Source organism: Canis lupus, chromosome 7 (assembly GCF_011100685.1).
Source record: "Canis lupus familiaris isolate Mischka breed German Shepherd chromosome 7, alternate assembly UU_Cfam_GSD_1.0, whole genome shotgun sequence".
In the NCBI taxonomy this organism is placed as follows: domain Eukaryota; kingdom Metazoa; phylum Chordata; class Mammalia; order Carnivora; family Canidae; genus Canis; species Canis lupus.
In genome coordinates this window covers 71,891,431-71,905,236 of record NC_049228.1, presented here as the reverse complement: position 1 = coordinate 71,905,236, position 13,806 = coordinate 71,891,431, and the positions used below count along the sequence as shown (strand labels likewise).

Below are 13,806 nucleotides of genomic sequence, written 5' to 3'. Positions count from 1 at the left end.
CTGTTTTAATACTATTTGCAACAGCAGAAAACTAGGAACAATGAAGATATCCATTTATAAAGAACTAACTAAATCAATCATGGAATAACCATACTTTGAAATACTAAGCAACTCTTAATAGAATGAGGTAGAATGTGTCTTAGTTCTCATTAGTGAGACAAGTCTTTTTTGTTTCAAAGAAGTTATGCATGTACATATACGCGCATGTGTGTGCGTGTGTATTCCATATATATTCTACACATATTCCATATGTATATATGAAATAAATTTTGGAAGAGCACAAAAGCTGTCAATAGTAAATACTTTCAGAAGTGGCATCACAGTATAAGGGGTTGAGAAAGGAATTCTTTTTCTTTTTCTTTTTAACCTTTTTCTATAGCTCTTTTACTATAGACATAAATAATCTTTATAAATACTAGTTAATTTTTTTAAGTAATTTATTTTTTGTCAAGAAAATCGATAAATTTTTTCAAACAACTGATTTTAGCTGAAGAATGAATTTAAGAGCAGTTCATTAATAAGAATGCCATGCCCATGGAAGTTTTCAATAACTTCCTGTTCAAAAAAAGCAAGTATTTCCAGTGCCTTTGAATGTGCTCAGATAATTGAAACACATCAAGTACTAATAAAAAGTGTAGTAGTGAGCTGTTTGAAATGGTTTGATACAAGATAATATCTTAACTTTTAGATCTTTACAGAGGCTGATGATATATACAACTAAACATCTTTACCATATTTTTGAGAGAAATTTGATAATCAAATTTGATAGAAATAAATTGGAATTGAAACTAGGGACAGCTCCAGTTGTGAAAACACTCCTCCTTTTTGTTCCAAGAGTCCTAATAAAAAGTGTAAGATGATGACTGTGTTCTAAGAATTCTTCTGTGGAGTTACTAAAAACAGATGTGTTGAATATATATCCTGACGTGTGCATAAAGTCCTCTATATTCATCTAAATAATGAAATTCCGTTTCCTATTTGGGTGATTTATAATTGCAAAGCCCTTTGAAAATATATTAAATATTCAGGATAAGTCACAATATTGGCAGAAGAAGAGCTATATAAATGCCTATTTTCTTATCTGCTGTTGATGGAATCCTCCCCCCCGCCCCTTAACTTCCCATTTATCCTATCTTGTACCTTCTGCAAGCTTGATCTCATGACCCTGAGATCATGACCAGAGCCAAACCAAGAGTTGGATGCTTAACCAACTGAGCCACCTAGGCATCCCTCCTAACTTCCTTTCTAAGAGAAGAAAGAGGACAATCAGAACATAAGATTTAAAGGATATTTTCATCATGCGGATTAGGCACTATTTGTGACTGCATTGTAAAGAAAACTAAGTGACAATCCTGCAGATAAAGGAGGAAACAAGGACAATTGAAATTGTTTAATTGAACTGGATATTTTTATCTGTATTCCTTATCATTTCCCGTGCACCAAAATGCCCTTTCCACAAAATTTACATTCTATCAAGGCAGAGAACTATTATCATATCCAATGGAATTATTGTACCATTACCTCCTTTCCCTAAATATAAATAACAGGGAAATGCAGATCAAAACCACAATGAGATAACGCCTTAACCCTGACAGAAAAGCTAATATCAAAAAGACAACAGGAGCGCCTGGTGGCTCAGTCTGTTAAGTGTCCAACTCTTGATTTCAGCTCAGGTCACAATCTCAGAGTCGTGAGATAGAGCCGTGTATTGGACTCTGCACTAGACATGGAGCCTGCTTAAGATTCTCTCTCTCCTTCTCCCTTCTGCCCTCCCTCACCAACAAACAAGGGTTGGTGAGGATGTGGAGAAAAAGAACCCTTGTGCACTGTTGGTGGGAATGTAAGTTGGTGTACCCACTTGGAAAACAGTATAGAGAGTCCTCAAAAAATTAAAAATAGAAATACCATATTTTCCAGTAATTCCACGACTGGGTATTTACCCAAAGAAAACCAAAATACTAATTTAAAAAGATGTACACTCCCCTGTGTTCTTCGTAGCATTATTTGCAATAATCAAGATATGGAAATAACTCATATATATGTGATTATACATAATGGAATATTACTCAGCCATAAAAAAGAATGAGATCTTGCTGTTTGCTATAGCATGGATGGACCTAGAGTGTACTATGCTAAGTATATAAGTCAGAGAAAGACAAATATTATATGATTTCACATGTGTGTGGAGTCTGAAAAACAAACAAAAAAAGTAAAAACAGATCCACAAATACAGAGAACAAGCTCTGGCTGCCAGGGATGGGGAGACGGGTGGGCAGAGATGGGTGAAGGGGAGTGGGAGATACAAGACTTCCAGTTATAGAATGAATAAGCTACAGAGATGAAAGATACCAACCACATAAAAGGGACATAGTCAATGGTATTATAATAATGTTGAATAGTGACAGATGATAGCTGCACCTGTGAACATAGCATGTCTATGAGTTGTCAGATGTCTGGAGTTGTCAAATCACTATATTGTATGTCTGAAACTAACATTGAGTGTCAACTATAGTTCGATTAATATATATATGTATATATATACACTCATATATGTGTATATATCAAGGATTAAAGGATGTTTCCATTCTTTTCTTGCTATAGGTACATAGTATGTTCCTAGAATGAGATCTTCAAGAAAATGGCAGTCAACCTGATAAAGCTTTTAAGTTACAAGTTGACGAGAAATAGAAAATTCTGAAACTGAAGAGTTTGTTCTTATGAAAAAAATAAAATTCTAGCTATTTTTGTGGAGACCCAGATGCTTAAATATCTAAGTTGCTGTATTTTGTGATATAAATATACTATATTTATGATATAATGATTTCATGATATAGAGTATATGATCTGTATAGTATATATATTAATTTATAGTAATTTTATGTTGTGAATGCAGCATTCTCAAAATTTTTAAGATTTGGCAGCCATATAATACTAAAATTAGAATTTTTTATAAAAATGAACTTTCTTCGGTTTCATAGTTTTCCATCATGAATTTGTGATTTGAAATTCCATATCAAGGGTGACCGAGTGGGGAAAAAGAGAGGGAGAGAAACCATGAGAGACTCCTAACTCTGGGAAACAAAGGGTTGCGGAAGAGGAGATGGGTGGGGGCATGAGGTAACTGGGAGATGGGCATTAAGGAGGGCACGTGATGGAATGGGCACTGGGTGTTCTACTATATACTGGCAAATTGTAAATAAATTTTTTAAAAAATTTTAATGAAATTCTATATCAGCGTTATAGGATAGGAATATCATTTTAATGCGTTCAAGTGGTTTCATTTCCTGTGTTTAACCATGATCATCATCTGAGCAGGTTCAGGCTTGCAAGACCATTCGTTACATAATCATGGCTTCCCACTCAGTTTGTTTCTATCAGATGCTTTATGGGGATATATATTTGAGCTTTAATCTGCTTCTTGTTAATTTCGAATCTTATGCCTCATTTAACTGGTTTTTTGTTTTTTCCTTGATTGGGGCAAGTTTTCTTAAACTTCCCACTCTTTAAAAATAATACCCCACAAAACCTTGTCCTTATTTGAATTACAACCTCATTAAAGTGGATTTTTTGGCATTAGAAATTTTCAATATATGGTCCCCAACCCCACCTGTACTCAAACCACACGGGGGCTTATTAAAAACACAAATTCCTAGGGCCATTTTCCAAATCTCTGGAATAAAAATCTCTGGATGGAGCCTAGGAATTGACATTTTTAGCAAGCACCTCAGATACTTCCTTAAGTTACCTATAGATTGAAATTCATTTTCCTGCCATGAGGATTTTTGCTTTGAAATACCTTTCTTTAAAATTTTTTAAAGATTTTATTTACTTTTGAGACAGAGTATGCACGGGCAAATGAGTGGAGGAGCAGAGGGGGAGGGAGAAAGAATCTGAAGCAGACTCCACCCTGAGCACAGAGCCCCACGTGGGGCTCAGTCCCTTAATCAGGTGATCATGACCTGAGCCAAAACAAAAAGTCTGACATTTAACTGAGCTACTCAGGTGCCCCTCTTTCTTATACTTTTATTATGTCTAAGTTTATCTTGAATTTATTATGAGATTGTTTAATTACATTGATAAACTACTTACTGTGTTCAAGGCATAGTTTGAAATGGATAAAAAATGATAAAAGAGCAATAAATCCATTTCCCATGACTAATCTGTTAGTTTTCATTCCAGTTGCTTGAGGGAAAGCCAGCTCTCATTCATGAACCTCACCATTGGCAAGCAGTAAAGGGATCCATTTTAGCAAAAAGTGAATAGGAAAGTAAAACCAAATCCGACCATTTTTTGAATAACAAGAGGATTTGGAAAAATAATCACTAGAAATATATTGGATTGAGAGATAGCTTATAATTCTTACAGCGCATGTTTCAGTAATATTTTCAGAGTGATTTTTTTTAATTTATTTATTTATTTATGATAGTCACAGAGAGAGAGAGAGAGAGAGAGGCAGAGACACAGGCAGAGGGAGAAGCAGGCTCCATGCACCGGGAGCCTGATGTGGGACTCAATCCCGGGTCTCCAGGATCACGCCCTGGGCCAAAGGCAGGCGCCAAACCGCTGCGCCACCCAGGGATCCCCTCAGAGTGATTTAAAAAGGATATCAAGGGACGCCTGGGTGGCTCAGTGGTTTAGGGCCTGCCTTCGGCCCAGGGCGTGATCCTGGAGTCCCAGGATTGAGTCCCACATTGGGCTCCCTGCATGGAGCCTGCTTCTCCCTCTGCCTCTCTCTCTCTCTCTCTTTCTGTGTCTCTCATGAATAAGTAAATAAAATCTTTTTAAAAAATTTAAAAAAATAAAAAGGATATTAAGCAACCAGTGATACTTGGCTTTATGCCAGTTCCCTATAAGGCACTTCAGGTGGTGATCCTACCATGTGGAATTTTAAGTATATTATAAATGGTAGTGTTGAGAATAAATTAGAACTAATAAATGCACCTGTACCGTTTATGACAGAAATATAGGTAATCTATGCAGCTAAGTATTTGCCTCATACTCGAGAGAATAACCCAAAGAAAGAAGCTGGCACTTAAAATACTACCCCTTTCTTCTGAATGTTTGCAAAGGACTGGTGGAGAAAATGGAGTTTCCAGAAGTCATTTAATGGGGGAGGCGGGTGTGTTTGGGTACCTGAGAGGGACATTTGAAGCAAAAGGGCTGGACTGTGAGGTCGCAGAATCAGTGAAAGGAAGTGGCTACAGCTTGGGGTGTGGATAAAAGGCTTCCAGTATAGAAGCCAAGGAAACTGGGAGGTATTTTTCAGTAGTGCATTCAGAATACAAGTAGGGTCTACGCTGTGGCATTTTGTGGTTATTGCATGAAGAGAACAAATGTCCAGTGAAGGAACACCCAGACTTTTATAAGTTACTGCATTAAAAGGCCAGAAGGAAAGGATGAAGTGAATATGAGTTAAAGGGGTGATCACGTAAAGAGAGAGAGAGTAAATGAAGAAGAGAAGAAAATGTTTTTCCATGTTTATAATGATAAACTATACACAAGTAGAGACAGTATGGATAAAATGGAGAGCTTAGGAAGGCTCTACAATGTTTCAGGTGTAAGCATGGACAGTGCAGAGAGTAGGTGACTATAAGCTGCCATCTGGATGATTCTTTTCATTGCTGAAGAGGAGGCCATAAGGAGATGCCATAGCATAAAGAATGGCAATGTGTAACTAGCACTCATCCAAGTCGTGGGCTCACAAGGAGATGTAGAATTTTGTAAAGCACGGTTAATATATTCGAGCGTGTCTTGAATCAGAAATTTTCCCAAGTAAGAAAAGAATTTTCAGCCTAGAGAGTAGCTCACTTAAATAGTCACTACGAGAAACCCTTCCATAAAATAAAAATATCTTGAAAATTTCCTTGACATGTATTATAATGGGATTTGACCTGTAATAACAAAGGAGAAAGGACAAAGGAAATGGGATTATGTCTCTACTGTTGGTATGTGAACTATCCAGAATTTCATAGCAGTAGATCCAGTCAATTCCAGACTTGTCTGATTGAGGATTATCCATATCATTTACACTTTTTTCCCTCTTGGAAAGGCTTACCTTTGTCCAAAAGAGAGGAAGTTTAGTCAATTTCCAAGCTAGTTAGAAGCACCAGTAACGGATTTGGGGAAAAGATTAAAAACTAGATGAAGTTTTCAGATGTATCTGGATTTCATTTCACTTGAGACTTTGCTGTTTTCCACCGAGGAGCAAATGTTGCCTGGTGCTAGTACTGGGAATTATGGTAGCTCTATCAGAATAATAAGTATAAAGGTATTTTTCTGAGGTTTCATTCTAATTTTTCTCTTATCTATGCAGGTGGTGCTTGGCACTTTTCATTTAATGTGAAATTTTACCCACCAGACCCTGCCCAGCTATCTGAAGACATCACCAGGTATTTGAAAGTTGACTGTGAAAAAGGCAGGCATAGCAGGAGCTTCTCTTTATTCTCTGAGGAAGAGCATGCTTACATCTGGTAACCTTTCAGTCATCCATGCTAGAAATGGCAAACCAAAGGCAACTGAGTGAGAGCAAACATCTGATGAGATGATTTGCCAAATCCTATCTGTTCACAGTTGAATCTATGGTGCTAAGCTGATACTTCCGTCTGCCTGACCCTCGCGGGAAAACATGCGGAATTGAGATGCTGTCATCCACCCACCTCAGTCAAATTGGATGGGATTCAGCCTTAAATGATATAGCAATTCCTAGTGCTCCTGCTCTAAAACTCAGAGTAAAAATGTGTCTTTGGATGCTTGTGCCTTTTATATGACCAATCTGATACACGACAGCTATTAAAAAAAAAAATCGTACACAAGTGCACACAGATACACATAAACATGTATACATTTCAGAGTTTACTTTCTCTATGCTGTCTGTACAGCGAAAATGATTCATTCGTGTTGGGAAAGGAAGACATTTTAAGAAAGGAAACTAATGTAAAAATATTCTGGTGCCGTGACTGAGCTTTGGGTGTGAGAGGAGATCCCTTTATGAGGCTATCCTGGGTTTGCCATGTGTTCCTCTAGGCTACTCCAAATCCTGCTTTGGAACCTTCCAGCTGACTTTCTCACCCTGTTTGGTAGTAAGTTTACAGCCAATCAGAGTGACATTGTGCAGTGTGTGCTGAATTTTCTGTGTAAGCCTCACATGCTTCTTGGAGGGCTTTTCAGAAAAGAGGAATTACTCAAAAAAACTCCAGTCACTGGCTATGAGTAAAAATAAATTCACCAGACATATTAGGAGAAGAGTAAAAAATAGTTACAAAAGATTTATTTTATATTTGTATTAAATCAAGGGAAATTGATGATTTCTTTTTTAAAGATGCTTTTTAATAATATTAAAGAACCTCTTAATTGTGGCTACTTTATTAGTGATAGAGCCAAATATACCTGGATTTGAAATGTTAGTGCATGGTTCCTTTCTATTTGTGCAATAATTATAGAGCCTGTGGAATGCGTAGAAACTTTTGTATCTGTATTATGTGGAGTTTACTTACGTCATCAGCTTAAAATCACATTTAGTGGGGACCTTAAGACTTTAATCGTTGTCTTCATCTTCAACAGATTAACAATTTATTTCTTATATGAAAGGTGCAAGTGTATTTTATTATTATATCTGCGTGCTTGGGCCATGAAGGGTTTTATTAAAAGTCATCAATGTTAACACTTACCTTGGAGTCTTCTGCAGTTAGTATTATATCATAAATCTTAAAAAGCAAAAAGCAGAGAAGATAAGTCAGCTATCAGTGGATGGAAATATCTGTGTGATATTTTGACCATATTATAAGAAAATGTTTTCTATTCCTTGAGTATAAAGCTGTTTACTTGTGATGAGGTTCTCAGATTTTAAAGTAGTAATTCTTCAGTTAGTCTTCATATCAATTGGATTCTAGGAAATTCTCTAAAAAAAAAAAAAAAAAAAGAAGACGACGACGACGATTTGAAATGGGAACAGTTGTTATCATAAAGAGACCACTGCATCAGGAATGCAGGAACTTGAGAGCAGTTTATGATGTGCAATTGTTGAGTTACCTGCAATCTGTTGTGGTCATATGGCAGAACCTTTAACTGAGACATCAAAATGACACTTCCTTAAGGCTGGTAGAGACCTAATAATTGCACTTAGCAGCACCATTTTTGTATTATAATCTCCCCAACCAGAGATTTTAGGGAGTGTGTTGGGGTAATCAATGATTTGAGTTTAAATGTTAGTTATTTTAAAAGATGTTAAAGAAATATGTCTTGAGATATCTTTTACTCTGTGCTCTATTAATAAAATCTTGTTTTATTTGGAACATTGATTTGCCTCTAGATGCCGTTAAATATTATTTTATAGCCATGTATTTTCTCCTTACATCTAAAGCAAAATATAGATGCTAGAAGATTTGTCCTGGTGATATTATGCGGCAGGAAGAAATTGTTTACAGCACAATTTGTACCAAGTGGCCTGTTTTTCACATGTCCTAATGCTGGCTTTTGGCTTTGTCTTTTGGCTCCCCGAAGGTACTACCTCTGCCTACAACTGCGAGATGACATCGTGTCTGGAAGGCTGCCCTGCTCCTTTGTCACCCTGGCCCTGTTGGGCTCCTACACTGTCCAGTCCGAACTTGGAGACTATGATCCAGATGAATGTGGGAATGATTACATTAGTGAGTTCCGCTTTGCACCAAACCACACAAAAGAACTGGAAGATAAAGTGATCGAGCTGCACAAGAGCCACAGGTGAGTGGCGGAAACCCTGAAAACATCTGTTTTACTTGTACCTAATGGGTGAGCGTCACTTGTACTACCTGCTTTTCCCAGGATGGATTTCAGTGGCATTAAGGCCAAGACTGTAGCAGAGTGAGGTTCTGTACTTGGTACAGTTCTGGGATAGTTACACTCTCACTCAGGTGTTCTTTTGGTAGTTGTTGCTGTTGTTTTTGAGAGAGAAATAGCTCGACGTGGGAGGACGGGGAGGGGCAGAGGAGGAGAGAGAGAGACACACACACACACACACACACACAGAATCTTAAGCAGGCTCCATGCTCAGTGTGGAGCCTGACTCAGAGCTCAGTCTCAGGACCCTGAGACCATGACCTGAGCCGAAATCCAGAGCCAGATGCTCAACTGAGCCACCCAGGCACCCCACTCAGGGGCCCCACTCCGATGTTCTTTAAAAACCATTTTTCTTGTTATCCTCCCCTACCCCTATCAGAGCACAAATCTGCTGGTGCCTCTTTGGGGCTTGCTTATGAGGTAGCAAGGGGCTAAGTGGGAAATATTACAGCCCTGCCAGGGGAAGGAAAAGCAGCATTGTAACACACTTTTTTTTTTTTTATCTTATCAGAGGAATGACGCCAGCAGAAGCAGAGATGCATTTCTTGGAAAATGCCAAAAAACTGTCCATGTATGGGGTTGATTTACATCATGCCAAGGTATGCATTTTTTTAAACCCCAAACTTCCTATTTAATTTTATTTAATCCAATGTTGTTATTTCTATTAGCGAGTGATTTTTACTTTAGTTATTGTAAACCCAAACTTTGGGGATTCAGATCTGTGTTTGCTTTTAAGGCCTACTCAGTGGCAAAGCAAATTCACCACTCTGATATTTTAGCGAAGGGTTTGGTCTGCATGTCTCAAAGTCCCCTTGCTCCTGGCCTCAGCTACTGAAAGCCCAGACTAGGCAAAACCTCAGATTGCCCGTTGATTCAGTTAGAAATTTGTTTTCGTACAATAAGCTCCTAACTCAGCCCCCTTCCCTGTCACAGTTTTATCTTCCTTTGTGCTAACATGTGCCCTTTGCTTCTGCCAAATCCTGTCTCTGCCTTTTCTCTGAATATGCCTGTCTTTGTTTGGGCTGTCCTCCCTTCTGTCTACCTGTCCGACTTTGGCCAGTTGTCCAAGACCCAATTGTCACATCTCTTATGTGCCAAGGACCGTTGATGCCTCTGTTCTGGGTGCTTACCAGGCACTCTGAAATTCATGTTAGATTTTAATAACTCTCTCTAGAGCTTAGATTCTCTGACAAATAATCAGCACTTTGAAATAAGATTGTAATTTTGAAGTTGAACTAAAATTAACCCCCAAAGCTAATGATTGCCTAGTTGATTGGTGAAATGTTAAAGCTGTACCTTGGCTGCAGTCTTTCCAAGAGGAAGTTGGAATTGAACTGTTGGAGGATTGAGGTGGTCAGGATGCATAAAACATTTGACTCCAGGTCACACTTTTCCCAAAATCTCTGTATTTTTCCTCAGTGAGAGAGTGAATGAGCTGTTAGTCTGTTATTTGAGCAGCTGTGAATAAAAGTACTATAGAAGCATATGCAAGCTTTATGAAAACTTCCATCCAAAGCCTATGAAGTTTGTTGGTATCTTACAGATGGATTCTGGGACTTCCGTAACATGAAAAAGGTCAATGTTGGAAGTTTAAGGGTTGTTCCTCTGATTTTAGCTGTCGAGAGATTATCACTTCTATATAGAAATGTGCCTTTACTACTGATAGACTGCATAAGTCACCAATTTCATGTTTTGGGACCCAAAGAAACACGCAGTTAACCAGCTCCGAGGCATGCAAGTATCTTAAATAGTCAAGGTTGGAGCCAGGAGATGAAGAGAGCTTCAACTGGCTCTGTGCCAGCAAATAACTTGATAACCCAGAGGACACATCAGAGGGAAATCTGTGGTCTATAGACTCAGTTGACGCTGTACGTGGGGCCACTCCCTGGTTGGCTTTTGAGGACCAGACTGATCCACACTTGGTTAGGCAAGAAAATGGTGGCCATCAAACAAATACAGGTTTGACTGGTATGTGAATCATTTTGTACATCACACAGGATGAGCACTTCCAAAGCCTGAAGGCCTGTACACTAGCAAAATCTCAGGGACTTGGCTGGGGCATCCTAGGGATGCTCTGGTACACTGAATGCCAAGCTCTTTGACATTTGTGTGTAATTACAATAGCAGGTGTAGCTCTATTTACTTGCCAGTTCGATATCATATTTTTTCACTTATTTTTCACTCAGATAAGAAAGTGTTTTGTATTTTATGCTGTATAATGTAGGATAAGGATTTGAAAAAGAAGACAAAGGCACACACTAAGATTGTTTTTTTCTTAGAGTCTTTCCCTGGGTGGCTAACAGATAAAAAAACAAGAAGGAAATGAAGGTAGCCTGTAAATTTGAGGAAATTGAAAGCTATTTTTGAGTTATATTACACACAATGATTCACTTACCATCCAGGAAAAATAAATAAATAAAGGATTAGGGCATACATTTGGGAAGTGCAACTGAGGATTTATCAGTGTTCCTATCAGTACAAATAAAATCACTTAACATTGCTGTAGCTACTAAATTAAAATAGATCACTGGTTTTTCATTCACTAATATCATTTGAAATCATGCCAATTAAAAACAAGGAATTAAGGAAGCGCAAATGCAGCCTATTATAGGATTTCATCTGAATATTAAGTATAACAAATGTTCGGTGTGGACTCCCATTTTCTCATGCAGCCATACTCCATCATTTCAAGAAGGAAATTTACTGAATTAGATTAGAGCGAATTTCCGGTTGTGAGATGATTCTCTTCTGTCGGTGGTATCAAAGGCCCTAACTTGAGCTGTGGGGCCTATTTAGAAATTCTGAATTGTGATCTTGGACTCCATGGCTCTGTATAAAGAATAAATAACATATTATTAGAGGAAGGTCCCTTGTTTTAGAAAACCTATCCTAAATGGTTTTTTTTTTCCTTAGGGAGATTGTCTCTGCTTGTTTGTCATTTAATGTCAACCTGAGTAGGCACTATCAGAGTCATTTATTTCATGTAAGATTCTGAAATGTATATTTAAATCCCTACCGGATATCCCATGGACCAAGTGATAAATGAAGGAAGGTGAAGTCTGAACAGTGATTTTTAAATTAAAGGGAATAGTACACTCGTTTATTTTAATTATGATAGACTGAGACTATCCAGATCTTCCTCCAGTGCTCCCCACTAAAGGGAGCATTAAGTGTGTTTATTGATAGGAAACACACATGTCCCCAAGACAGACCGCTGTTACAGCTTTCAGTATAAAAGATTTATCAAGCTAACGGCAGGACTGTGGACTCTGGCAGAAGACTTAATACCCAAAGTATTTTGTTGTTGATGCTGTAGATTAATGAAGTGGAAATATTTATTCAGTTTAAAACCCCACATATTCCTGACATTTTCTCCATTTGCTCTTTCTTAATAAGCATGTATGGCTTAATGCATGCTAGGCAGATGCTGTGCTGAGCAAGCAGTTAAAAGATAAAACAGAACTGCTCTCAAGCAGCATCTAGTCTTGAAGAGGAGGAGTGGGTGTTCATTGCAACAGCGCTTGCTTGGGGTGTGCTGGCAATCACAGGGCAATATGGGGACACAGAGATGTGTGTGGTGGAAGCAAGCAGGAGAAGAGGAGGGGTCAGAGGAGGCTTTCTGATCTTCCCCATGAAGGATCTGTCTTCTCATTATTCAAAGACACTAATGGATGATCTTAAGACAGATAATATTGAAAGAGGTTTTAAAATGTCCTTTTCTTCTGTAGGTCAAAGGCCTGTTTTTCCCAAACTGTACTATTTATCAAACAGAAAGTGAATCAAGGAGCTTTTACTCAAATAGTCCTCCCTCATGTCTGCATTTCTGCTCAAGGTGCAAGGGGGTCACCTCTGAACAGCCCCGTGAGCAGATTGGCTGGTACTAAAGGATCAATAGTGCCAACTACTTGTCAGCATCAAGCTATAGCTCTTCCAATTACTCTTGCAGATTAAAGCTCTTGATAAATGGTGGGCAGTCTCTGGTCTTTGAATTCTCCTCAAATTTAATTAGGTTGTAATATCCTGCCATCAAGTATTTCTACTTCTATAGAGCAATTTCATATCCAATGGAGTGATCCATTTCCAAGGTAAAATATTTCATTTTAATCCAGTTAAGTTGTATTTGTGGACTTAGATTTCCCAGAGATGGACCAAAATATTTATTTTTGATTCTGGAAATGTTCGTTTTATGTCTTGCACTGAAAAGATTTAGGAAGTCAGTTCCCACAATATGAATGAGTCAGAATCTCCTGTCTGGATTCATCCATTTCTACAGTGCCCCTCACCTCCAAACACTACCACAGAGTGACTCAGTGCCAGGGACAGTCCTGCCAATTAATGTCACAAAAGACCTCAGCTTTGCCTCCTAGGTGCCCCCTGCTTCCAACATCCAGTAAGACAAGGGGATGAGGATGGAGACTCACACACAGTCCTGCCTTCTGTCCTTTGTTTATCCTCAGGGTTACCACATATGTTCATTTTACTCCAGTTTCACCCAAATACGGCATTTAGGGGGTATAGGCTGTTACGTGACATGTCTCCTGGGCTTTGGATGACCTCTCAAATGACCTCTGAGACTTCTCATCACACATCCCTAGGAAATGACCTGAGGAGTAGCAAAACAAGCATGTTATAAACAGAGCACGCTCCCCACTTAAAGAAGAAAACTATCTACATATAGAAAATGTGTCTGCATTTATGTATGTGACTCAGTTGTCTAAGGCAACTATGACTGGGCAGTGTGTGTATTACAGACAGTGGGCAAGTACACTCAGACTTTAAAAACCTATTGTATATTTAAATTTTACTCTGACACAAATGGTGTATAAAAAAGATCGAGGCTCTTTTTTAATGGAACATACTCCAAACCACTCATTGGAAAGGACAGGGCCTCTGTGTTAGTATACAGATTACCTGAAAGCTCTGCCTCTGGAACCAGGCTTTCCATATTCAACCAGGGTAGATACGTAACCTCTCCATGCTTTTAAAGTTTCC

At 38.4% G+C, this 13,806-nt stretch overlaps 1 protein-coding gene across 35 annotated transcripts in view; it reads left to right on the top strand.

Annotated features, from left to right (window-relative positions):
• Positions 1-13,806, top strand: part of EPB41L3 (erythrocyte membrane protein band 4.1 like 3) — a 226,292-nt gene that overhangs the window by 177,320 nt on the left and 35,166 nt on the right. For all 35 annotated transcript variants that reach the window (XM_038543765.1, XM_038543764.1, XM_038543754.1 and 32 more), the window contains 3 exons: positions 6,314-6,389; positions 8,500-8,718; positions 9,326-9,413. In XM_038543765.1, the coding sequence (XP_038399693.1) occupies positions 6,314-6,389; positions 8,500-8,718; positions 9,326-9,413 (383 nt within the window). The remainder of the gene's footprint in view (positions 1-6,313; positions 6,390-8,499; positions 8,719-9,325; positions 9,414-13,806) is intronic.